General features: G+C 50.1%; 3 protein-coding genes across 4 annotated transcripts in view; 1 reads left to right on the top strand and 2 right to left on the bottom strand.

Moving 5' to 3' along the window:
- Positions 1–277: 277 nt before the first annotated feature.
- adam19b (ADAM metallopeptidase domain 19b) lies at positions 278–15758 on the top strand. Its single transcript, XM_062477104.1, has 23 exons — positions 278–552; positions 956–1065; positions 1285–1355; positions 7300–7378; positions 7598–7674; positions 8486–8693; positions 8913–8978; positions 9277–9348; positions 9602–9768; positions 9936–10020; positions 10099–10238; positions 10573–10750; positions 10848–10937; positions 11207–11402; positions 11855–11963; positions 12207–12420; positions 12738–12815; positions 13175–13283; positions 13378–13507; positions 13635–13827; positions 14047–14370; positions 14470–14564; positions 14694–15758. The coding sequence occupies exons 1-23, from the start codon at positions 441–443 to the stop codon at positions 14722–14724; spliced, it is 2934 nt and encodes a 977-aa protein (XP_062333088.1). The 5' UTR covers positions 278–440; the 3' UTR covers positions 14725–15758.
- A 3474-nt stretch (positions 15759–19232) lies between these two features.
- gpr151 (G protein-coupled receptor 151) lies at positions 19233–20824 on the bottom strand. The gene has a single exon (XM_062477115.1). The coding sequence runs from the start codon at positions 20589–20591 to the stop codon at positions 19257–19259; it is 1335 nt and encodes a 444-aa protein (XP_062333099.1). The 5' UTR covers positions 20592–20824; the 3' UTR covers positions 19233–19256.
- Positions 20825–22079: 1255 nt separating this feature from the next.
- Positions 22080–26236, bottom strand: part of ppp2r2ba (protein phosphatase 2, regulatory subunit B, beta a) — a 34352-nt gene continuing 30195 nt past the window's right edge. For both annotated transcript variants that reach the window (XM_062477113.1, XM_062477114.1), the window contains exons 7-10: positions 25956–26125; positions 25390–25481; positions 25116–25239; positions 22080–24452 (exon numbers count right to left, since the gene is read on the bottom strand). In XM_062477113.1, coding sequence (XP_062333097.1) covers positions 24297–24452; positions 25116–25239; positions 25390–25481; positions 25956–26125 — 542 coding nt within the window. In that variant the 3' untranslated portion in view covers positions 22080–24296. The remainder of the gene's footprint in view (positions 24453–25115; positions 25240–25389; positions 25482–25955; positions 26126–26236) is intronic.

The following is a 26236-nucleotide window of genomic DNA, read 5'->3' on the forward strand; positions in this document are numbered from 1 at the left end:
TAGTAGCTGTAGGTTGCTGAATAAAAAAAAAAAGCACCATTTGAATTTATATTTTTTGCAGACATGCTTGATTATTTCATATCGGCAGTATTTCAGTGTACCATACTGCCTGCTAGGGTTAATGAGAATGTGAAAACCTTTATCATAAGAAACCGATTGCATCCGAAAATAAAGTGGAGGCATGGCTTCACTGACAAGACTAACTGGCTGTGGTATCGCTGTAGTCCTTTCTCTACCCATGAAAGAGCAAGGGGAGGGGTTATCTCCAATATGAGATGACGGTGTCGGAGCATCTGTAGGCTGTTGAAGACTTTATACCGGGTCATATCGGGAATTATACTCGCTTTGCGTTCATGCATTCGATCTCATTTAAATAGTGCATAAAACGACTGTTAGTCGTTTAAAGATTGTAGTCGCGTGTATAATTCGCTCATTTTAGAATGCGTCCACGACTTTGTCTTGATGTATTTTCACGCACTGCAACGTCTGGTTTGTATTTGTATTTGATCATCTTTTTTGGGGTGTCCTTCTCCGAAAGCGCCGCTAGTGATGGTGAGTGCCTGTCCGTTTTTTCCTTTAAAATGAATTGATATGTGGATCGAAAATTCTAATGTTCTCGCGGCTTTTATAAATATTTTATAATTGCATTTTTTGCGTTTCATTGTAGCGCTTACTTGTTATTTACATGTTATTTGTAGACCGAATAGTTGAAAAGTTATTAATTAATTATAGCGACCAATCTTCGTTTATTTAACAACAGGTCAAGCTTTTATCGCAAAAGGTCGACTCACATTAAATGTACTACTCTTACTTTGTTGAATGTGGAGTCAGTTACAGTCCCTCATTCACCCAACTAACCAAAAGAGCTTTCAGTCAGTCTGCTGTAAATTGGTTTATACATCCATCGATCAATGGTTATTATCCCAGTGACCTTAACTGTGATTATTGGTGACAGGCAGAGGAAGCCTGCTAAGGAACAGCCTGGGGGACAGAGAGGGCTATGAGATTACCTATCCCTACTGGATTCAACCTGGCAGACACAGGAGGTCCTCTCTCACTAAGGAGGTGAGAGGCTGTGTGTCCTGTGTGTCATCTATGATGAGCTGAACTAGTCACTAACTAACACAATCTGATGATCATGCCCCTTTCTCTGTTCACATATGTCTCTGTCTCTCTGTCTGTCTCTCTCTCTCTGTCTCTCATTGTAACTCACATTACAAATTTACCACATTCTGAACAAACTGAACAGACGAATAATCCAGGTGTGTGTGTTCTTCCTGCCAGCGTCCGGCAGAGGCCGAGGTCCTGGTGACAGCCGGGGGGCGGGAGCTGAGACTGCACCTGCAGAGGAATGAGTGAGTTACAGCCCAGTTTTGTAACCCCTATGTCAGACCCCCCTATCCCCCCCCCCCCTCCAGCACACGCGGGCCCCTGTGTCTGAACAGATGCTGGAGCACAGTCAGATGGACAAAGGGTCGATATCAGGGACACAGACAGGTGGGGGGGGTGGGGTTGTATGGAGGTTGACACATGATACGTGGGCCTTGGGCAAACAGGAAGTGAGGTTATCCCTCCGGTCAGCTCGTATCTCTTCCTGCCCTTGGAGCGGACAGATGTTGCCTGGTGACAGGAAGTGCTGGCAGTATAGGACAAGACACGGCAGGAACGGGTTTGAAGCGTAGAGTGTGGAGGACACAGGAAACTCTTCAAAGGAACTTTGTCATGGAAGATCCAATCAGAAGAGATCAATCCTTTTTCAGAGCAGGTCCAATGTTGATTAAATCACAGTCTCTCTCGCTCTCACACACACACACACACACACAGTGACTCCGTTGCGTCTGGCAGACTGTGCCCTTAGGCAGAAGTCCTCCCAGCAGGTGGTGAGTGTAAGATCTGCCTCTGGAGGAGAGCTCAGCCTCAGCCAAACCGTGTGATGTGCTTGGAGATGAGTTAGCACTTCTGCTGAAGAGATTCCCTGATATCTGGCCACCTATCTGACAAACTGGGAGGAAACGCAGAAGAGGAAGTTGTGTTGCGGTTGCAAGTTGCCTCACTTTAAGCTGTCAGTTGTCTGTGTTTCCCAACTAAAGCTTGAACACATTGTGTCCCAGGCAAAGGCTGTTGAAGACATCAGCCTTTGTTGAAGCTGTATATAGAAGAAAGTATCTATTGTACGTCATTGTGCAGAGTGTTTAATATCGGTGATGTCCTGACATTTACTTGTGGTTTATTGTCGATTTTTATCCTAAGATCTTATGTCTGCAGCCTGTCATTTCTTCAGTCTCTGCAGGCCCACATGGTCACACAACCTCTTCCTGGGTTGAGGCTCCGCCCCCTCCTCTGGCTCTCATGGGTCAGTGAGAGGGTGCAGGCGCTCTCTGCTAATCAGCTTCTCGGAGCCGAGTCTGGACACGGGCCAGAGAACGGCCCGCATCCCTCTCTCTCCCTCGGCCCGCCGAAATGACTTAAACCAGGGAGAAAAGAAAGTGATGGCCTCGTCCTCCTCTCCTCCTCATTCCTCTGTCTCACCCCATAACTCCCCCACTCCCCCCCCCATCCCGCCTTTCTCTCGCTCACGTTTATCCATCCTCTCTCCTCCTTTGCCTCCATCCTCGGTTCGTCTCGTTTGTTCTTCAGTGTGCACCCCCAGTGTGCAGAGAGACGCGGGGCGGTGGATCATACGTACGTGTGTCTCTGGAGTCAGAGTGGCTGCGGGCCCAGCCTCGCCCACACGTGCCCTCCCTCCCTGTGTGTGTGTGTGCGTGCGCGCGCGCGCGTGTTAGGGCTTTTATCTTAATGAAGGGCTGTAACGCGGCCAGTGGAGGACGTTGATTTGGTTAAGAGCCAGGGAGGGCTGTGCTGAGTCAGGGAGATGAGAGGGGGGGGAGACAGAGAAAAAGAGAGAGAAAGAGAATGAAGACGTAGAATAAATGATGGGACGGGGAACGTGGGTGGAGGTCAGGAGAGTCATGACTAGATGAAATGAGAGGAGACAGTTGGGTGTGTGTGACTGGGTGTGTGTGTGACTGTGTGTGTGTGACTGGGAGTGTGTGTGTGTGACTGGGTGTTTGTGTGTGTGTGTGACTGTGTGTGTGTGTGTGACTGGGTGTGTGTGTGTGTGACTGGGTGTGTGCGTGTGTGACTGGGTGTGTGTGTGCGTGTGACTGGGTGTGTGTGTGTTTGTGACTGGGTGTGTGTGCGTGTGTGTGACTGGGTGTGTGTGTGTGACTGTGTGTGTGTGTGACTGGGTGTGTGGGCGTGTGTGTGACTGGGTGTGTGCGTGTGTGACTGGGTGTGTGTGTGCGTGTGACTGGGTGTGTGTGTGTTTGTGACTGGGTGTGTGTGCGTGTGTGTGACTGGGTGTGTGTGTGTGACTGTGTGTGTGTGTGACTGGGTGTGTGGGCGTGTGTGTGACTGGGTGTGTGCGTGTGTGACTGGGTGTGTGTGTGCGTGTGACTGGGTGTGTGTGTGTTTGTGACTGGGTGTGTGTGCGTGTGTGTGACTGGGTGTTTGTGTGTGTGTGTGACTGTGTGTGTGTGTGTGACTGGGTGTGTGTGCGTGTGTGTGACTGGTGTGTGTGTGTGTGTGTGTGTGACTGGGTGTGTGTGTGACTGGGTGTGTGTGCGTGTGTGTGACTGGGTGTGTGTGTGTGTGTGTGTGTGTGACTGGGTGTGTGTGTGTGTGTGACTGGGTGTGTGTGTGTTTATCTGGGGGGTTGTTCGTCTGTGGTTCGTTAGTCTGGGGGGGTGGGGGGGGGCTCAAGGCTGCCTGTTGGTGTTAGACCTCCACCCAACATGTTTCATAGATCTGGATGCCCTCTTGCCCCCCTCCCCTCTCTAGATACATTAACCCCCCACCGCCTCCAGCCCTCCCCTGGGAGCCATTCGGATCATCCCTCTCCTCTCCCTTCTCCCTCCCTCCCTCTCGTCTCTCCTCCCCTCATCTTCTCTACTGTCCTCTGTTTTCCCAGAGGTGGTTGGACTGGAGTGCAGACATAGTTTGCCTCCGTCTCTGACCACACACATGGCTACACACACGCGCGCGCGCGCACACACATATAGGCTACGCTCACACATACAGACACATGTACACTAACACAAGGACACATGCTCACACACGCACACGATTACACATACAAACACGCCGCGACTAACCCCCACATACACGCATGCACATATAAACAGAACTGCAGACCCCCCCAGAGCAGCCCGGGGTGAATGTCTAGAGTGTCTTTGTTCCGTCTCTGTGCTGATGGAGACGTGTTTGCTTGTCCTTGTCTGTGCTCTGTCATGTTTAGTCTGTCCCAGCCTCTGATTGGTCCGCTCCAGAGCCCCTGTCCCGACCTCTGTTTTTCGACAGCCTGTCAAACGCACGGACATAGATCTTACTCTCCCCCTTCCTCACACACATAAACCCATGCACACACACTGATGCCAGCCTCCCCCGTAATAAAAAGGCCCTTTATCATATGATGCAGAGAGCTCTTATGAGTTGCGTCACCTCCCCACCCCCCCCCAAAATAAAATCCCCAGTGATGTCATCTGACACCATGAGAGAATGCGACCCACTGACCCTGATGCATTAGCTCCCCCCCCCCCCCCCTCCTCCCACTCCCCCCTCCTGCACGAGCACCGCCGGCCAGCTGAAGCGAGCCTTTGTCCCCCCCCCCCCCCCCCCCCCCAGACAGACGGGGTTCAGACCAGAACCTCTTCAATCACGGTGTCTCTGTCTGCAGGGCCTGGAGCTCATCCAGGCCTCTCTGAAGAACCCCGGCCAAGCCCCGGTCCGCCTGCTGCCCTCACCATCACCACCACCACCCACCCCCAGGCAGACTCTACACCCACTCAGCAGAAAAGAGATGCCAGCCAGCGACTGTGGCACCCTTAAATGGCACCCTAATGACATGTTGTGTCTCTGTGTCATTTGCAGAGGAATGAGTTACCTAGCGGGCATAGCATCTCCAAGGACCAGCTACTCAGCACTGCTCAACACAACAGCAGCTGACTGGCATTTATGTCCCACAGACACACACACACACACACACACACATGCTGATACAAACAGAAACACATAAGCCCACTTGCCCGCAGGCAAAGCACACACATGCGCACACACACGCAAGCACACACTTGCACACAAAAGCTAACCAAACACACACACAAGAAGTGAGACAGCTCTGCCCGGACGTGTTAGATGCACAGGACAGTGAGGAGAAGTTTGATCGGCCCAACATTCGAACCTCATCGAGGCAGCAGTTACTCCAAAGCTCAGTCAATCATCTACCCGTCAGCCCCTTAGCTGTGCCTGTCAGAGAGAGAGGGAGAGAGAATGAGAGAAGGTCTTAATTAATCTCATTGTGTCACAGGCAAGCTTTGCCCAGAGGCGTGTTGACGTCACCCGGGTACAGTGTCACTTAGGAATCATTTATGGACTGTGTCTCTGTGTGTTTCTTGGGGGGGGAGGGGGGGGGTCTTAATGTATCCCCCCCACACCCCCACCCCCTGTCGTGCTAATCTGCTGAGGGCTGAAGCAGGCCTTGTCTCAGCCAGGACGGGGAGGTTGATTACATCAACAGGCTGCCACTGTTTTAACAGGCGGGCTACCGGATAGACGGCTGCAGGGCATCTGATGGAGGGTGAGGGGGCATGTCCTCTCATCCGCCCCTCCTCTCCCACCCACCCCCCCCCCCCCGTTTGTATTGTCACTTCCTCCCTCCTTCCTTACACCACGAGTAGCTGAAAGGCTAGAAAGAGAGATTCGGGGTTTGAGCCTAGAAATGAGGATAGATAGATTGACAAATGAGGAAAGGATATGATGGATGGACGGAGACAGAGAAAGAGAGACGCAGAGGAGGACTAGAAAGAGATGTTGCTGTGGAACTGGCTGTTCGCGTGCGCCCCAGACACACCTCGATGTCCCTTCCTCCATCATCATTTTCCTGGATCAGGACAGGAGACTGGCCACAATTCTCTATCTATGTTTAGCTGCATTCATCACTAACTGTGGGATGGATCATAGAGACAGCGAAAAAGCACTTAGAGAGAGAGAGACACTCACAGAGAGAAACAGATACAGGGAGAGAGATGAAGAGAGCGCAAAAGACAGCGAGGAAAAGAGATACAGAGACAGAGAGGGACAGATAGATGGAGGGAGACTCAGAGTGATACCAGCTGGGAGAGAGAGAGAGAGATCCGGTTTATGAATGAAAACAGGAAGAATAGATTGCAAACAGACTTAGAGCATCAAGCACTAGAAACGGCAAAACATCATCTGTAGTGGATGTAAATATGAATGGCTTGATAACAGGGTTATTTGACAAACACAGTTTGAGCCCAGAAAACATAAACAGCACACACACAAAGCTAAGACAGCACACACACACAACACACACAAACACACACCAAACCCACAGCACACACACACAGTATACCCAGCACACACACACGGCACACCTACACACGACAAACACACAGTATACCCAGCGCACACACACACACACCATACCTACACCAGACAAACACACAGCATACACACAGCACACACACACAGTATACCCACAGCACACACACAGCACACTTACACACAACAAACACACAGCATACACACAGTATACCCAGAGCACACACACACAGCACACCTACACACAACAAACACACACAGCATGCACACACAGCATGCACACACAGCATGCACACACGGCATACACACTCATACGTCTGTGTCCTCCCGTGGGGAGGGTTACCGAGCCTCCGTCTGGGACCAGAGTAGCTCTGTTCCGCGTGGGAGAGCCCGTGAGTCTGGGAGAAGCTGCCTGCGAGCCAGCATAGGAGCAGGTGAAATATGGCTCTGTCAAACAAGGAGGAGCTATTTAGACAGACCAACAAACAAACGCTCACTCTCGCTACGAATACCTCGCCCTCGTCTTCATCCGTCATCATCCTCCTCCTCCTCCGCTGTCTGGTCTGTCCTTGGCCGGATGGTTGGGGCTGGGCTAGGGTCAGATAGAGTATCTTGTAAGGCTGTACTGAAGTTCAACTTTTCTCTCTATCTCCGTGGAGATCTCTCTGCCGGAGTAATGCTTTCAGAAGGCTTCTGTGCGGATGAATGTTTCATGAGACGAGGGCTGCTGGTGAGAAGCGGGCCTTGTCTACAATCCCTCTCTTCTTCACGGTGTCAGACACGCTCTCTGCCGTTCCCTATGTCCTTCCGTGTTGTACAGTTCCTCCTCTGACCCTGTGTACAGTACATGTGTATGGTACCACACGTACACCAACCCGTGTTTCTGTCTCTGCGCCGTAGGCAGTTGTTGGCCCCCGGATTCCAGGAGATATGGTACACTCCCGGCGGCGCCCGCCTCACCTCCTCTCCTCCCAGCACTGTGAGTTCACCCTGGGCCGATCCAAACCCTCGCAAGGGCGGGGGTGGGATGATTATCGAACACACGTCGTCAGACGTGAGACACGTCCACCATAATCCTTGACACATGTCATGTAGTCCAAGAGTGTCTTAAATAGGTCGGGCTTTACTAACTAGCCTGATGGAGCAACCACACCTGGAGGGACAGCTGGCTCAGCATGGCTGATGTGTTGTGTTGCAGGGGCACTGTCTCTACCATGGATGGGTCCAGGGGGTGGACGGCTCCAGTGTGGCTCTAAGCACCTGCTCTGGGCTCAGGTAAGAAACGTGTGTGTGTGTGTGTGTGGTGAGGGTAGGGACTGTATCGTGTTGAGCTGGGATGCATGTACAGCTTATAATTAAATCATGATTGAACGTTGAGTGCTGTGAGTGGGGTCGGTGTGCAGGGGTACAGGTCTGTCTGTAGTGTGTTCAGACAATCTCTACAGAGTAGATACTTTCTGACCCAGATTTGCAGCCAGGATGTATGTGTGTGTGTATGTGTTCCTGGTGCTCTCATCTCCACATCTGCAACAAGGAAATGAGAATAGTAAACGTGGCACCAGCCAACACACACACACGCTGTGTCTTCCGCCAGTGAGAGGCATCATTCCAGGGCTGTGTGGGCGGTCAGTCTCCAGATGCTTTCTACAGCTGTTTTCATCCTCGTTTTTGTGTTTGTGTGTCTGTGTGTGTGTGTGTGTGTGCGTGTGTGTGTGTATCCATGCATTGATTTACAGTCGAGTAGCATACCCACTGGGACAGAGAGAGAGCATGTTGCTGTAGCTGGCCCAGAGTGTAACTTGAGATCCACCTGAGAGTCTAGTCTCTGAGCTCAGCTCCACCCAGCCCTCTCCCTCTCCCTCCCCACACCCCACCTCCTGCTGGTCCACTTCCTGAAAGATTCCTTTTTCTCAGGACTGACTGTAATCCAATTCAAATGAATCTGTTCATTGCAAATAGAGACTAAAAGGAACAGTTTGGGGATTATTTAGTTCACTCTGTCCTCCCCTTGGATGTGAACCACGCCTTACTTGAAGACACATGTGCGTCTGTGTAGGAACTGTAATGAGGGTCTCTTGTTTCCCAGGGGACTGATATCGCTGAACACCAGCCTCAACTACCTGATTGAGCCTCTTCCTGTTACCAAGGATACACACCCGCATGCCGTGTTCCCTGCTGAGAGCCTCCGCACGCTCAACGGCTCCTGTCATCATCACCCTAGCAACCAGGAGCAAGGGGAGGGGCTTGATGACCTCATCCATGGAATGATGGCGTCGCAGGGAGGAAAGAGGAGAGTGAGTTGAGATGGGGCTTTTAATTTACTAAATTCACATTTTCAAAACGAATTTTCATGGCCAAATACTTTTAAGAATCAACACGAGCTGGGTTCTTTTCAAGTTGTGTTATCTGGAACCGTTTCTGTCATCTTTGCGGTCTAATTTTCCCGTCAGGGCTATATCCAAGTTATGTCATTAACAACTTTTTATCGTCTCTGTTGTCTTTCTGTTTCCCAGGAGCACAGAGACGTGAGCCAGAATATGAAGTATGTAGAACTGTTGCTGGTGGCGGACAATGCTGAGGTCAGAACACACACATTATTTAACACCCACACACACACATTAACACACACACATTAACACAAGTGAACGCCTATCAATGTTGTCATCATTTTCATCTTTCCCTCTGTTCCATTGAAGTGTGAACCATCACCACATCCTGACTATGATCGGCTTTAATGACATCTAAGGCAATGTGTGATTGGTTAAGGTCAGGCTGTGGCCCTGACTCATGTCCTGTGTTCATCCAGAGACGTTTGAAGTAAAGAAGTGTGTGCGTGCGTGTGTGTGTGTGTGCGTGTGTGTGTGCATGGGCGTGCAGTTTCAGAAACATGACCAGAGCATAGAGAAGACCAAGCTAAAGTTACTGGAAGCTGCCAACTACGTAGACAAAGTAAGTGAGAAAGATGTGAAAATGACACCCACACATACCCCCCCTTCCTCCACACGCACGCACACACACACACACACACACACACACACACCCACACACACACACACACACACACACACACACACTGCACAGACACAATATTCTGGTCAACCCATTTACTCTTATCTGCATGTATCTGTGAATGCTTGCATTCATGTTTGTGTGTGTGTGTATGTGTGTGTGTGTGTGTGTGTGTGTGTGTGTGTGTGTGCAGTACTACAAGGCCCTCAGTATCCGCGTGGCGTTGATTGGTCTGGAGGTGTGGTCAGACCAGGACAGGATCAACGTGTCGGACAACCCCTACAGCACCCTGGGAGCCTTCCTGGCTTGGAGACGCAAGCAGCTACACGCTCTCCCCAACGACAACGCACAGCTCATCACGTCAGTGTCACACACACTCACACACACGCTCGTCTTTATGTATTTCTTGCGTCATGTTTCTCCTCATCTCCTCTCATTCCTCCCTTCAGTTTCATTTGAAAGATGTCTTGCTCAGTGTCAGGAACTCCTCGTGTAGGGACTAAACTGCTGTGGCGTTTGTTTCCCAGGGGTGTGGCATTCCGGGGCACCACCATCGGGCTGGCTCCTCTCAAAGCCATGTGCTCTGAGTACCAGTCAGGGGGAGTCAACTCGGTAAGACAACAACAACCAGTTGCTCCAGTGTTCAGTCCTCCTGAATGTCCCTCTGACCCCTGACCCCTCTCCCTCTAGGACCACTCAGACTGGGCGGTGGGTGTGGCTGCCACCATGGCACATGAGATGGGGCACAACTTTGGCATGAGCCACGACAGTGACGAGTGCTGCCAGGCTCGTCCTGACGAAGGGGGCTGCATCATGGCGGCGGCCACCGGGTGAGACACACACACACACACACACACACACACTCTTCCATGTACACACAGTCATCCTGTGGTAACCCCAGGGAGGCAGAGCTTCCTAACCCTCCCAGCACAGGGACGGAGGCCCGAGGGAAACGTGAGCGTGTTACCTGCTTCCTACCCAGCTAATGAACACACACACACACACTTATACAGACACATTTACACACACACACACACATTCATTCATGCACAAGCTTGTACACGCACACATTTTCTGACATACACAAAACTAGAACGTGTCGAACAAATACTATGTATTTATGTGTGTGTGTCTGTGTGTGTGTGTGTGTGTGTCGGGCCCCAGCCACCCGTTCCCCCGTGTGTTCAACCTGTGTAACAAGAAGGAGCTGCATAGCTACCTGGGCTCCGGAGGGGGGAAGTGTCTGTTTAACCTGCCCAACACCAGGGCCATGTACGGGGGCCAGCGCTGTGGCAACGGCTACCTGGAAGATGGAGAGGAGTGTGACTGTGGAGATGAAGAGGTAGGCCTGTGTGTGTGTGTGTGTGTGTGTTGGGGAGGTTGTGGTGGGGGTGGTTCTGGGTGGTTGCTGAAGCGACAGTGTTGTGTGCCCGCTGTAGGAGTGCACCAGCCCGTGCTGCAACGCCAGCAACTGCACCCTGAAGGCCGGGGCCGAGTGTGCTCACGGAGTGTGCTGTCACGACTGCAAGGTACTGTCTGGCTCTCTCTCTGTCCCACTCTCTCTCCTTTTACTATCTCTCTGTCTCTATCTGTTGTTCTCTCTCTCTCTCTTATCCCACAAATATCTCTCCCTTAGTTGTTTGTCTTTTTCTATCAGGCCCTCTCTTGTCTTGAACCTTTTTATTGTCTTATCTCTCTCTGTTTCTCTCTGTCTGTCTGTCTCTCTCTCTCCTTGTCTCTCTCTCTCTGTCTCTCCTTGTCTCTCTTTCTCTGTCTCTACTTGCCTCTCTTTCTCTAGCTGAAGAACCCTGGCGCTCTGTGCCGCCCTCCCTCCGGGTCATGTGACCTACCCGAGTACTGCGATGGGAAGTCGGAGTCCTGCCCTGCCAACTTCTATCTGGTGGACGGCACTTCCTGTTCCTGGGGACAGGCCTTCTGCTACACCGGCATGTGTCTGACTCTGGAGCAGCAGTGTCAATCACTCTGGGGGCAGGGTCAGTCAGCTGTTCATCACATCCTATTGGTACACTGTTGTTGCTCTTTAGTTACACATCTATTGTAAGTTTGGCAATATACTGTCATGTGTTATTGTCGGTTATTGTTTAATCCACACGTGATGTGTCTACTCTCAATACAAAGGGTGGTCTCAGATATATAGGTCAGCTAGACACAGTCATCGAAAAACATACAACTGCCCGTGACATCATCCAGCGTTCTGGTCGGGCCTCTGGGGTGTAATCCACTGAGATGAGAGAGCAGGGGAGAGGGATCAGGCTCCAGCCTCGTGCTGGGATGGGGAGAGGACTATTCTGGAGAGGCTTGCTAGTGCCACAGTAACTGCAGAAAATCAGGATGGGATACCATCTGTCCTCCAGCGGGTGGTCCTTTAACACTGAGTCTGCCCGTATGTGTGTGTGTGTGTGTGTCGTCTCTCCTCGGACCACAGATGCCCGCCCGGCCCCTGACCTGTGTTTTGAGCGTGTGAACGAGGCAGGGGACTCCTATGGGAACTGTGGGAAAGACCTGCTAGGAAAATACAGGTCCTGCAAGGACAGGTGAAGAGGAACACATGTCCAGTACAGAAAACAACAGTACAAATGTAGTGCAGTACATTAAAGTACAGCACAGTCCAGTACAGTGTCTATAAAGACAGTCCAGTACATTCCAGTACAAAATATTATGGTATATAACAGCATAGTATAGTAACTAGAAGTATTAGTCCAGTCCAGTACCTGTGATCACTCACAGCACAGTCTCAATGTGTCCGCAAGCGTCTCCGTGTTTGTCTTGACCCCCAGAGACGGCAAGTGTGGTAAGATCCAGTGTCTTAGCTCCGCCCCCAAACCCATCGACACCAACGCCGTCCCCATCGACACCACGGTCAGCGCCGGACACCGCAGGGTCCTGTGCCGCGGGACGCACGTCTACCGAGGCGGGCCGGAGGACGAGGGGCAGGGGGACACGCTGGACCCGGGCCTGGTCATGACGGGAACCAAGTGTGGAGAGGATGGGGTGAGGCTCCTGCTAGGGGGTGGGGGTGGGGGTGGGGGGGGTGGGGGTGGGGGGTCAGCTTTCAGCAGTCTGTTTTGTTCTCGGACATATTCTCCATCCGCCCTAAAGCACTCCACATCAAGGGAGCCTGCATGCTTGTGGTGGTGGCGGCTTGCTCTCTTTCGCTCTCTCTTTTACTGCTCTCTCTCTCTCTCTCTCTCTCTCTCTCTCTCTCTCTGGCACTCTCCTTTCTGACGCCTGACACGCGCACATATGCGCACACAACCACTCACACACACACGCATACACTCACACATTCGCACCCTTTTTTTCAACAGATCTGTTTTGGAGGAGAGTGCCGCAACGCTTCTTTCCTGCGGGCGGATGAGTGCAGTGCCAAGTGCCATGGCCATGGGGTACGTGTGTGTGTGTTTGTGTTTGTGTGTGTGTGTGTGTGTGTGTTTGTGTGTGTGAGTGAGAGAGAGGAGAATTGGCTGATGGTTTGGAACAGTCAGGGCAGGCTTGGACTGGAGCCACTCAGGCTATATAAAGTAGAATGTTGGCCATGCTGCCTGTCGCCCACAGTGACCTTGCAGAATCTCCGCAGTCTCAAAGCTTCCATTAGATGGATTAAGAAATATTAAATGTGTCTTCTGGGAAAAGTCAGTTAAGCATTTAAATTATTATGAAAAGTATGGGAATTTGTATTGGAATATCATTTAACGGCTGTGCAATGGCACCTGATTGGTTGTGGTCTCTCCTGTCCTATCATCAGCTGTGTAACAACAACCATAACTGCCACTGTGACTCCGGCTGGGCCCCGCCCCTGTGTGACCAGGAGGGGTCGGGGGGCAGTCTTGACAGTGGACCTGTCCTCACCCAGAGTATGACCTATCTATGTACCTATCCTTCTATACATCTATATGTCTATACATACATGTGTGTGTACTGACCTGTCATGTTTTGTTTCCTCTATAGGCAGCCTACTTCCTGTTCTGTTGCTCCTCCTCCTGGCTGGCTTTGTGCTGTTGATTGTTGTAGGACTGTGGTGCTACTACAGGCAGAAGCTCCGCCCTCTGAAAACATCCGGGCCGCTTCCAACACCTATGTATGACCAACGGGCTCTGTACCAAACAATGTCTCAATGCCCGATGTCTTAGCAAGAAGCACAGTTTGTGTGTGAATTGTGACACATTGTGAAACTGAGACAGCTGACATGCTGCTTTAACCCTCAGATGTCCAGGACCTACTGAAGTCAAAGCCACCCATGCCAACGGTCATGCTAACGGTCATGCTAACGGGCATGCTAACGGTCATGCCAACGGTCATGCCAACGGTCATGCCAACGGTCATGCTAACGGTCATGCTAACGGTCATGCTAATGGCCATGCCAACCCTACATTCCTGCTGAAGAGTTCAGACAAACTGGTGAGGGAGTTGATAAAACGAAGCTTTTCCTATGAAATAAAGGATTTTCATTTCAGTTGCATTTTTAGCTATTTTATGGTAATACAGAGACAGTAAATATAAGAGAGAAAGACAGGGGAAGACATGCACAAACGGTCTGAGCTAGATTTGAACCCAGGATGCTGCATTAGGCCCATTCTGTTTTCTAAATCTGACGCTGTGTTTCTGTTGTGTTGACAGAGTCAGTCCAGTCCTCGTCCAAGCCCTTCCTGTTCCGCCCGATCCAGAAACTCTATTGTTCGCCCGACTGTGAAGCCTCCTCCCATACCTGCCTATGCTGGCCAGCAGAAAGACAACCAGCCTCAGCCCCAGTCTCCCCCCAAACCCACCCATGCAGCCAATCACAGAAAAGCTCAGCCCCAGCCCCCTCCTCTTCCCTCTGTGCCCCCTCCTCTGCCCACCCTTCCCCACAGCCCCCACACCTCATCTTCAGAGCTCACACAACCCCGCCCTGAGCCCCCTAACAGGCCTCCACCACCCTTGCCCCATTCAAAACAAACTCAGGTAAGAAAAACATTTTTTTGACTAAGACTGTTCTTTGTTGTTGTCTTAATTCAAAGCTTGACTGTGTCAGATGAGCCAATCAGTAAACTGTCTTGTCAGGAGAAGCAGAAAAGCCGTCTGCAGGTGTCCATAGACGCCCTTCAGAAAGGAAAGACTACTCTAGTGCCACCTTCTGGACACAGAAGGCAGAACAGGTCACTGTCAGGGCTTCAAACATCTCAACTTATCACAACTTGATTTTAAGTTTAAATGATAATAAAATGAAGAGATTGATCATGAAATGATCATTTCACAACCTAATTTCTATGTCTTATGTTTTCTAGACCCGATAACAGGACCTCAGGGAAAACTTGAGAGATTGCATCTCTTTCTCCAGTTACAGAGAAATGATCGATTGTCTCATTTATTTTCCACAACGGCCAAAAGAACAACTGTCTCTGAGGAGACAGGCGGAAACAGTGGGAAAACTTGAAATATGTCCTCCTCTATGTATATTTAAAACTTTACTGTGTTTGTTGTTTACGGCATACACGTTCATACGGTACGAAATGCTTGCAGTGTTCAAATGCTGATTCAGGCGAATTTCTTTGTAAAGCAAACTGAACAGAAAGTGTTTACAGTGTAACCTATGTACAGTGAATTATGTTACTCCGACACCATGAGATTAGAGGGACTATCTTATATTAAGAAAATGTCATACCTAGAATATGGTACATATGCTTCTTGTGTGTGAGTAAATGATAGTATTAAGACTGGAATATACAGAGTTTCAACAGTCCTAACTGCATGCTAAAAGTACATGCCAATGCCTAAGATGAGGGTAAGATGACCTTTCAAATGTAGCAATAACATAATTCTTTTTAGACTTTGTGTGTTTGTATGGTGTTTCCTGTGTTGAGCGTCTGCACTGTTTTGAAGAGATTGTTTGTCTCCTGGAGAGCGTGAGCAGTCTCTTAACATTTCATGGGTAGTTAGTAGTTCTAGGTCTTTGGGCCTTGTTCCTTGTTCCTGACCAGCACTGCATGAAACATCCAGCTGGTCCCTCGATGATCCAAAGCTGTTCAAAACTGTGACCCCCCTTGTGACCAAACTGCAGTACTGCAGAAGGCCTGTGAACTGACAGTGTTTTTTGGTGCTGTTGCATATCACATCTTGTCAAAGGATGTTTGTTTTGTCTGGACCATGTACATATTTCATGGAGACATAGCATTATTTGAAAACGAATATGTGATGGGCAGTCGAAAAATGCCCCTCGTTGTCATCGAGTATGATTGAAAGTGTTTCATCCTTCAGAGGTCAGCGTGTCAACATCTCATCAGACCTATGCAAACTGAGGCAGTATACGACCCTGTGCCTTTCACTTGACTTGTAATAAACTGTCAAACTGGCCCACGTCACCTCATTTTCACACCTTACCTCGTTTTGGAATCATCTGATCTTTAGATGGCAAAGAGGGATCTGCCCTCTGCTGCCCTCTGCTGGTCTCCAGGAAGCCTTTCACTAGGAATGACATCACCATACAGACACCCGTACAGCAAGAGGATAACAGAACCAGACCGCATCAACCCTACACACAGATGTCTCCATGTTTGGCTGTAATAGGTACAACTGTTTCTCTGTTCACTCACGTTGGCCGAGTATGAGGCGATAGCTGAGTGTCTGACTGGGTCTAAATCATGAATCTGTTAGCGAGACTCCAGTCCTCCAGATTAGAGGCCTCTCCATCCTCCCACTCAGCCTGCCACAGGCGCTTCCGGACGGGGGATAAAAATACGTCCTCCACGTCTCAGAGGCCCCGGAGAGGACGGACCACGCGAGTGTCACTGAGATGGATGTGCTGAAGATCTGGCACCAGCTGCTGTTGTTGACTAGCAGCTAAGTTCAGTCCTTCTCGCTCCCTTTCCCCCCATCCTCCTCCCTCCCTGCCTCCCTCTTCCCCGCCTGTCTGGAACGGCTGTGTCCACTCAACTCTCCCTCAGGTCAGTTTAGAAACCCATTTGGATATAGCATGACAGTGCACGACAGTTATGCGCCCACAATTCTTTACAAAGACTTTGCTGGAGGGAAATATTGAAGTGAAATATTCGTGTAATCCGGTCTAAGACTTGACTGGTGGATCATTTCACTTGGCTGGGAGTATGAATAAACCTGGAGTAAACAGTGTCAGTTCCGAGAGAGATTAACATCCCATGAAGTGCTCTTTATCTGCCATAAGGAAAGAACACAGCCCTTTGGCAGAGAGGAGGGATACCATGTCCTCAACCTGGCAACTTCAGGCTTTTAACAATTGATCACAGGCTGAAGGAAGTGTGTGTGTGCATGTGTGTGTGTTGTGTGTGAGTGAGTGAGTGAGTGAGTGAGTGAGTGAGTGAGTGAGTGAGTGAGTGAGAGAGAGAGAGAGAGAGAGAGAGAGAGAGAGAGAGAGAGAGAGAGAGAGAGAGAGAGAGAGAGAGAGAGAGAGAGAGAGAGAGAGAGGGGGGAAGTTAAATGTTAAATGTTAAAAGAGATCTCCTCACTGAACACAGGCCCTGGAAGCATCTGCCCTTTGAATCAGTGTCCTCTTCAGAGAGATAAAAGACACATTCAACTCTCCAATCAAACGACTAAAACATCAAGGCTAGAAAACCCCTCGCCCCCCCTAATCCTTAACCCTCAACACATGCACACACACACACACACACACAAGCATACATGTGCACACACACACAAACACACACACAAGCACACCGTACATGTGCACACACACACGCATGCAAACACACTCAAAAGCATACATGTGCACTCACACACGTTGTGCACGCTGACACACACGCACACAAACATGTTATACAGGTGCACACACGACACTGTTCATGGAGCTGGAGGGATGTCGCTCGGGGTGACGTGTTTGGTAGGGGGGAAGGGGGGAGCAGGGCCGTTTAGCCTAATGACACCCACCCACTCCTGCCTGCGCTAATTAGCGCTCTCATGCTTGTCGCTCCCCGTAGCGTGTCATTCATTAGAGATGATGATTGGCTGAGGGATGAAACGGACGGCGGTGACACCCCCGAGTCCCCTCGCGGCAGGGGGAGGGGAGGCCTGGGGGGAGGCTGGGGGGGCTGCAGAGTGGTGGAGGAGGAGGAAGAGGAGAGCTCACCTGCTGAACCTAGTGACCCAATTAAACCTGAGTTGTTTTCCTTCCCCAACTTAATTTCTCTCCTCATCTATCTTTTACTTGAGCCTGCAGGAGGAGCAGGTTAGAGAGGCCGTTTGTGTGTGAACATCAATAAACCCACTGACTGATACTCATACTAAGTCTGTGAACATAAATCATAAATGTCCCCCCCAAAAAACGGTGGCATTGATAGGTATATTAATGTCATATCCGCACTGCAGGTATTGAAAGAGAACAGGCATACCCGTGAGTCTTGCACAGAGAGTTTTCTAGTGAGGACGTCAGGGAGGAAGGAGACTGAAGGATTCAGCCTGGGTGGAGGGATGTGTAAGGTGAAGCTTGCGTAGGCCTAGAGGCCTGGTGGAGATTTACGTGTGCTAAGCGTGCCTCTGATTGAGGTGCTTGCTCCTGGCAGAGAAAGGTCGCCATCAAAGATTAATGAGAGCGAAATGTCGTCTGGGGGTGCGGTAGGGGTGAGTGGGGAGGGATGATGTGTTAGTGAGCGGGCAGGGACAATAGAGAGGTTGCCATAGCTCTGGTCTCAGAGTCTGCCTTTGACCCACGTCCCCCCCCCCTTCCACCAACACCACTGTCGCCATGAAAACACTGATAATCGATGTTGCGCTGTAAACACACTGACCCTCGTCGTTCGTGACGGTTGCGTGATCTGATGGCGACGCGGTCCCGGATCAGAGCGTGTGGATGGCAGCGGGCCGCGCTCCTCGTCAACCTGCAGAGGTGAGTGTCCTCTGCGGGAGTCCCAGTTCAAAGGGAAACCTTTGACAGTAATTAGCGCCCGTGGTAATACTAATGACTGGCCTTCTATTCCAATGTTTCTAATGGCCCCTGAAGCCAACAGGGGCTCCATTCTGGAATGTTTGATCCTCCCAGTTAGTTCACTCAATTACTCCCTCTCTCGTCCTCCTTCACCCCTCCCCCCCCCCTCCCTCCCTTAAGTTAGTATCTTCAAGCATCCTTGCGCTTCAGGTCACTATAGCTATAGGTGTGAAGGAATGATCAATGATCAGTCACACTGCTTGGGTTTTTTAATGCAGTTCACTTTATTGTAAACAAAACGTTTCACAATCCTTACAGAGCGCTGACAGAATGACAAACACACAACTGAGACGTCAAACACGGTTCAGTACTCCAGTACACACCACCTGCTGGTCATCAGCCACATTTTCAAAGGGATGCAATGACATTTACCAATTTCAGTGTTGAAAGCAACCTTTCAACACAACAACCTTTGCAAACATAGTAAAACTTCCTGCACTGTAATTTACATTCTCCTCACGTTCTATTTGCTAAAGCTGGGAAAAGGGTCTGCACTTCAACACTTTTATAAGACAGTGCCACTAATAAACATCACATTTCATAATGAATACACGTTCAAATATAACATGAATCCCTAGGTGTATTGCACCTAAACACTTATAAGAGTTATATCAATATCAGAGTAGTATACACAAGTAATATCAAGAACACATTTGAAAGAATACCAACCAGTATTGGGATGTCCTGATTTTGGTGCTGTCCGCAAGGTGCTGAGGTTGGTTAGGTGTGCTGACCAAAGCCATCCGAGTCCAAATACTTAAAAACAACCTCTGCTAGTGTCCTTTGTCTCCCCTTCTCTTTTGAATACTTTCAAAATGTAACATGGTCCGGTTCAACATACATTAACTCTAACACTAAGCCGCAGTGCGGGAGATGACTGAAACGTCTCCTTCCTTCACTTCCTTGTCTCCTTGCCCTCCTGGTGCTCCCATGGAATGGGGTCGTTCTCGTCGGTGAGAGAGCCCGTCTCCCTCTCGTTCCAGAACTGCTCCACATCCGGCAGGACGATCCCATCCCGGGGGCTCTCTCCCTCCCCCTCCCCCGCGCTGCCTCGCTCCGCCTCGGGCGCCGCCGCCTCTCCTCGGTGGCCCTGGTCGCAGCTGGGGCTGGGCTCCAGGCCTCTGTCCCCTCGCCTCTGGCCCGAGGTCTCTGGCCTGGGGCAGGGGGACTGCGGGGCGGTGGGGGCGTGGGGCCCGGGCTTGGGCCTGGGCGGCGGGTGCTTGCGGAGGGTGAGGCGCCTCCACAGCCCCCGGTAGCCCTCCCGGAACTCGTCCGACAGGGACAGCACGATGACGGGGTTCACCAGGGACAGGGAGAGCGCCAGCAGCTGGGCGCAGAGGGCGAGGAGGAGCGGCGGCAAGGCCGCGGAGGGCTCGCCGCCCTCGCCCGCCCTCTGCGCCGCGTGGCGCTCCCACACCCACACCACCCACTGCGGCAGCCACAGGGTCGCCATGGCCACCGTCAGGCAGAACAGCATCAGGGTGAGCTTCCGGGAGCGGATCTGAGTGCGCAGGTTCTGGGTCTTGCTGGAGCGCCGCTGGCACCGGCCGTACGCCTTCCAGAAGTAGAGCAGGGCGAAGCTCAGCGGGGCGCAGTACACGCCCAGGGGGTACGCCTTCACGTACACGGACATAAAGTCCCGGGCCTCGGGGGGGACCACCTGCACGCACACCAGCCCCTGGCTCTCCCTCTGCAGGGAGGCGAACAGCCAGTGGGGGACGGGCGCGGAGCAGGCGGCGAGCCAGGTGAAGAAGAGCACCACCAGGACGGTGCCCAGGCGGACGCTCGTCTGCTTGTTGGGGTTGGACACGTAGCGGTAGCACGCCTTGGCCATCACGGCCACCGTGAAGCTCTTGGCCGCCATGCAGGCGTGGAGGAACCAGTCGGCCGTCTTGCACACGGGCCAGCCCAGCGTCCAGCTGGGCTGGGAGTAAGCGACGGCCCGGAAGGGCACGGCAAAGGCCAGCAGGAGGCCGTCGGCCAGCATGAGGTTGAGCACCAGGGAGTTGATGAGGGAGAGCTTGCTCTTGCGGGCGTTGGAGAAGAGGATACCCATGGCGGTGAGGTTGAAGGCCAGGCCCAGGACACACAGCACCCCCAGCAGGACAGGCACCAGGACCTTGAGGTCGCCAGGGTCCAGGTGCTGGGTGGAGCCCCGCTCGATAACGGCACTCCTGTCCATGGAACTGTTGCCTGCGGTGACATTAGTCACAGTGCCAAGTTTGTCCATCTTGTTGGTTTAGTGAAGACCAAAAAAAAATGTGTGTTAAGAAGAGTTATCTAAAAAAAATACAAGAGGAGCCTGAGGTAAAAAACGACCAAAAAGGATATTAACAGTTTGTAAGCTTCAATCTAAATACTGTATATTTCAACATGAGCATACAGACAGATCAATATCAGTGTAATCTCTGTTCATAATTGCATCGATCAACTCAGTCCTGCTCCTGTCTGTGTCGAGACGAGTTTATCTGGAGAGACAGGGGCGAGAAAGCTTGTTGCGCGCTTATAAAGATGCGCTTTGATTGACAGCTGCCGTCCCCAGCTGACTGACTGCGTGCGCTGAGCTCGGTTCTAAAGTCTCGCGGGGCCAATTAGAAAGGTGGGATACAAGGCACACAGGTCCTATTGGTCCCACAGCATTAGACTATGATTTATAATTACGTGACAACCGGAATAGTTTTTCCTATGAATGAATAATGGTGCATTACAATTTAATGTTGACGCAGTGGGAATAAACTGGCGTAGCATAAAAGATTTGTTGTGGGAATTTTATGCGAGTATTTGATGGATCCAGTGCGTTTAACTATTATTTATCCTTCGGTGACAACTGAATAATTTGTCCTATGAATTTATAGCGCAGTATTACCATATGTGTTGATCTGATGGAAAAAACGAATGATTAATGAATTGTTAGACCGAGGCATTTTCTGAGAATAGGTCAGACTTAATGCTAATGGACTACTGGATATATCTGTATAATTTATGTTTAAACATCAACGCTTCAGAAGAAGTACTATAGTTCTAAACCAATATAAAACAAGCCAAATACGAAAAGACGAAAATGAATGAATAAACAAGTTACTGTAGTCTTTTTACAACAGTGACCGAACATTAAAAAGCCTATTTATTTTCTTGTATGTTGTTGATGAAACGTGACTTGACCTCACCGCAGAATATCTTTTTCTGATTTCAATACAGGCCAACGTTCAGTTCAAATTGTACCCACATGAGGGCGTTCCTGTCCCGCTTTCCATAAATTAAAGAATGGCACCCTGTATTTGGGAACAAGACTTGGCTAGTCTTTTCTAGACATTTACCATCTTACAGATCTAATACATCAAATTATAAAATCAAGTGTATAAAATCCACAGAACACTAAATGATTTTGTAATCACAGTGATGATAATAACAGGATTTAATGACTTTGATTTATGATTTCATTAAGATTTTCTGTTGAGATGGTAATTCAGACAGTAATTACAATCCTCAAGAGATCACCATGACAAACAATACTGGCTGTGATCCATGATAATGAGACACAAACACACTGTCACAAGGTTTGAACTTGCACACATTTTTTTTTTATTGAAAGAAAATCCAGTAAGCAGAAAGACTTAATTGCATGTCATCAGTCAATAAATTCTCAGCTATAAAAGTTTTTTTTTTTTTTTTTTACCTAGAAGTTTTCTCAAAGTAACTTTTTTTTTTTTTTTTAGAAGAAGAAATGACTGTTTAAAGGAATCATACCTAAAATTCCCTGATTTTACAGAGCCCCTTGTTACTGTTTAGTCATTGTGATGATACTGCCTCATATCTCAAAAACTCATCATATCTAGGATCAGCTGAGCTGGCCTCCAAATCCTAATCTTGACAAACAAGAAGACAAAGCAAAATTGCTCTCGGACAACCGCATAGCATCATCCTACTCTGGGGTTATTAGAAATTCAATGTGTCGAATAGGGGAAATTCGTTTTACAGTTAAGGGGCAGAAATGTATTAAAGACAGTACGTTATCTGGAGAGTAAACTGAGCAGATCCTCTATAGATCCTATTGTACCAAGCAAGGACAGCGACTCAACTGACCGCTCACCAAACCCCTATCCTGCATCTCAGCCGAGTTGCAGCTTGTAGTTTGTCGATAGCGAGAAGACCGACCACAGGGAGAGGAGCACATTCAAATAAAGTGGAGCTGAAACATTGACAGGCACTGGCACACAGTCTCGAGCTCCTGACCAGACTGAGGACGTGGTGCTGCCTAGAAGCACTGCGCCTGTATCCTGCTGTGTATGGGAGGATGCGCAGGGGGACCGTATGCAGACGGACAGTTCCGTGTATCAAACGCTTCATGCAACACCACGCTAGGGTGGCTGAAGAGTCACTGCACACCAACGAGTTTGCAGCCGGCGTCCCTTTATGAACCCACGGAGGGTTCGTGGATGTCGGGGGACGTCATCCGCGGTTCCTGTTGACGGTGGCGACTTAAATCAACATTGTTCGACACAGACGTCCACACTTGGACATGTCTCTCTATTGGTTGTTTGAATGGCGTCTGTCAGTAGCGCTTTTGTCTTTTAATTGGTTAGAGATCAGACCAACTGCAGGGTTATAGTGCATTAGCAGTTATACTTACACACACGGCTGCCCTGCACCGGTGGTGGGACCCAGGTTGGTTACCTCCGCCGAGCACACACATGCAGTCAGTGTGCTAATGTAAGTGTACTCGTGGCTTCCAGTACTTCTTTATCAGAGTGTGTGTGAGTGTGTGTGTGTGTGTGGAGGGGGACTTTTTAGTTTTACAGACAGAGAATAAAAAGCCTTTTTTAAACTAAGATTTAGGTAAACATTTCTTATAACATTTCTTTTTTTCATTTTTTTTTTACATTCACACTCCTACTCTTCCTCCACCCCATCCCCCCTCCCTTCACCCCGGTCAACACCCCCCCCCCCCCCCCAACCCCCCTCCCTCCCCAAACATCAAACCCCACATACCAAAAGAAGGCACCACAGCTTCTAAAACAGAATCATCATCGACCAAAGAGAAGAAAAAAAGGAAAACAATTACAGCATTTTAAATCAAACCATCGTACCAAGCCTACGAAGGCCTCGTTCACATTGACTTGCTGCCCCCTACTGGAGACACGGAACATGGAAAAAAAAAGAGAGAGATCAACCTTCACCAGGCTGGTTCACAGCAGGCGGAAACAATCCCCCTCTCAGCTCCGGGGCTATTGAGAAGGGTCAGGGGTCGGAATGGAACAGTCTTTTCCTGTCCAGAGACGACACCCTGACAACTGTCCTGTCCCAGCCAATAGACTGGTGGGTAGGCAGGGTAAACAGGGAGACGTTGCTACGTCACACACTTCCTCCAGGACAGGCAGAATTGAACTGTGTGCTCTATGCTTAATGTCCCCATATCCCATGTTTATCCACAGACAAAGGTGTTCGAGGGATGCTACATCTTAGTCCATGGGTCCAGAATTCGCCTGCCAGTCAGTATGAATATGCAGCCCCCACATTCTTCACAGCGTCGCATGACAAAAGAAAATAAATAAGAAGTCGTATCGGGGAGTCGGAGTGGTTTGTGCAGAACACGTCTCGTTTTCCATCTGGTCCAGAAGCCTCTTTCACTCAAGTGTATTCCGTCTCCCGATCGACCACATTCCAGAATTTCAGAGTCTGAACTCTCAATTTTCCGTGCCTCCCCAAAATTCCTCGTCTCGAAAAACTCTGCACCCCAGCAGAGCTGTGTAACAGCAGGTCAGCAGTCTTACCAGACACCAGGATCTCACCCAGGACAACACACTGTACATACAGGGGATCCATCTCTCTTCCTCTTACTCCATCCATCCCTCCGTTCCTTCCTCCATCCTTCATCTCCCTCCCTCCCGCCCCTCATGCGTTGGGGTCAGGGGTCGTGAGGCCCGGGGGTTGACCTCTAGTTGACCTTGTCCTGGAAGATGTAGAGGTTGTTGGTTGCCGCCACGGCGATGATGTTCTCCTGGGGGTGCCAGGTGGTGTGCAGGATCTTCTTACTGAAGTCCAGGCTGTCCACGCTGATCTCGTCCTTACGACGCTTGCCGCCCACGCACACCTGAGGGAGAGGACACGGGCTGTTAGAGAGGTCACGGGTTCCATGTGTCTAGGGGGCTCTTTTGAGCCTAGGCGGACAACAAATTTCATTGGACAGAATACAGCTCATCTCAACGCAGCTGAGGTGAGCCATTGTGAAAGTTGATGAAGCTCAAATGATGGACTGTGAAACTCAAATAGAAACGGAACACTTCAGGCCTGCTAGGGCCTGCTGTTTGTGTGTGCAAGACCACAGTGGGTCTAGGTGCTGGGTTGGGGGGGGCTAGTTAGTACAGGTCTAGGTGTAGAGTCTTCTAGGTAGTACAGGTCTAGCTGTAGAGTATTCTAGGTAGAACAGGTCTAGCTGTAGAGTCTTCTAGGTAGTACAGGTCTAGGTGTAGAGTCTTCTAGGTAGTACAGGTCTAGCTGTAGAGTCTTCTAGGTGGTACAGGTCTAGCTGTAGAGTATTCTAGGTAGAACAGGTCTAGCTGTAGAGTCTTCTAGGTAGTACAGGTCTAGGTGTAGAGTCTTCTAGGTAGTACAGGTCTAGGTGTAGAGTCTTCTAGGTAGTACAGGTCTAGCTGTAGAGTATTCTAGGTGGTAAAGGGCTAGGTGTAGAGTCTTCTAGGTGGTACAGGGCTCGGTGTGGGGCCTGCTAGGCTGGTGTGGGTGTAGGGTTGTCTACCTTGCGGGGTTTGAGGATGGCCCTGGGTTTGCTGTTCTCTCTGGAAGCCTCCAGGGTCACGTCCCGCTTGGTGTTCCGGTCGAACATCCGGAAGAAGTTGTTGTAGGAACCGGTCATGATCACACTGGAGAGAGGGAGGGAAGGAAGGAGACAGCGTTAGTTTGATAGAGGCAGAGACAGAGAGACAGAGAGAGAAATATACAGCAGGGGATAGAGAGATGGAGAAATAATGTAGGGAGAAAGAAAGAAATAATATAGATAGACATTAACTGACCTGTCTGAGCCGTTCCAGACACACTCAAACTTGTCGAATATGCAGTCGTTCTCATACAGAGAGCACAGCTTGCCCCTCAGGTAGTCATGGACCTGCACAAGGGAGACAGAACCGGGATCATGATGGACAGATCATCTAATCAATCACGCCTGACCTTGCTAGATTGTCGGCCAATGATCATGCTCGGTAGGCATGACCCGGAGGACCACACAGCGTGAGGGAGAGTCAATGTAGGCTTCAGCAGCAGACACACACACACACACACTATCAGTCTTCTATGGGACACAGGGCTCAATACATCCCTGTGGGTTAATTGGTGAAGATGACTGGGTAGCATGGTGGCAGACTGACAGTGGGATCTGATTACGTTGAGTGATGGGACCCAAATCAATATGGCTGAATTTGATTTATTCAGCCTAACCTTTATTTAACCTTACCAGGCTGATTAGGCGGGTAAGGCCGACCCGTGTTTGGAAAGAGGGGAACACAAAGACCCCCCACACACAGTAACACACACAGTAACACACACAGTAACACACACAGTAACACACACACGTGTGGTGTACCTGGTAGGTCTCCAGGGGTTTGTTCTCCATCTGGAGGTCCCACACCTTGGCGGTGAGATAGTCTCTGGTCAGCAGGTAGCGTCCACTGTGGCTGAACTTGACGTCAGAGACCGAGGAGATGATCTCTGAGAAGAAGGAACGAGTGGATGGATCCTCAGGCTCCTCAAAGTCTGAGAGAGAGAAAACGAGGGGAGCGAGTGAGAGAGAGTTAGGTGTAAGAAAGGTGAACAATACCCCGACATGTTTGTAAACGTGTGTGTGTGTGCTGCTCAGTGGGGTCT

Source organism: Osmerus eperlanus, chromosome 13 (genome assembly GCF_963692335.1).
Source record: "Osmerus eperlanus chromosome 13, fOsmEpe2.1, whole genome shotgun sequence".
Classification (NCBI taxonomy): Eukaryota; Metazoa; Chordata; class Actinopteri; order Osmeriformes; family Osmeridae; genus Osmerus; species Osmerus eperlanus.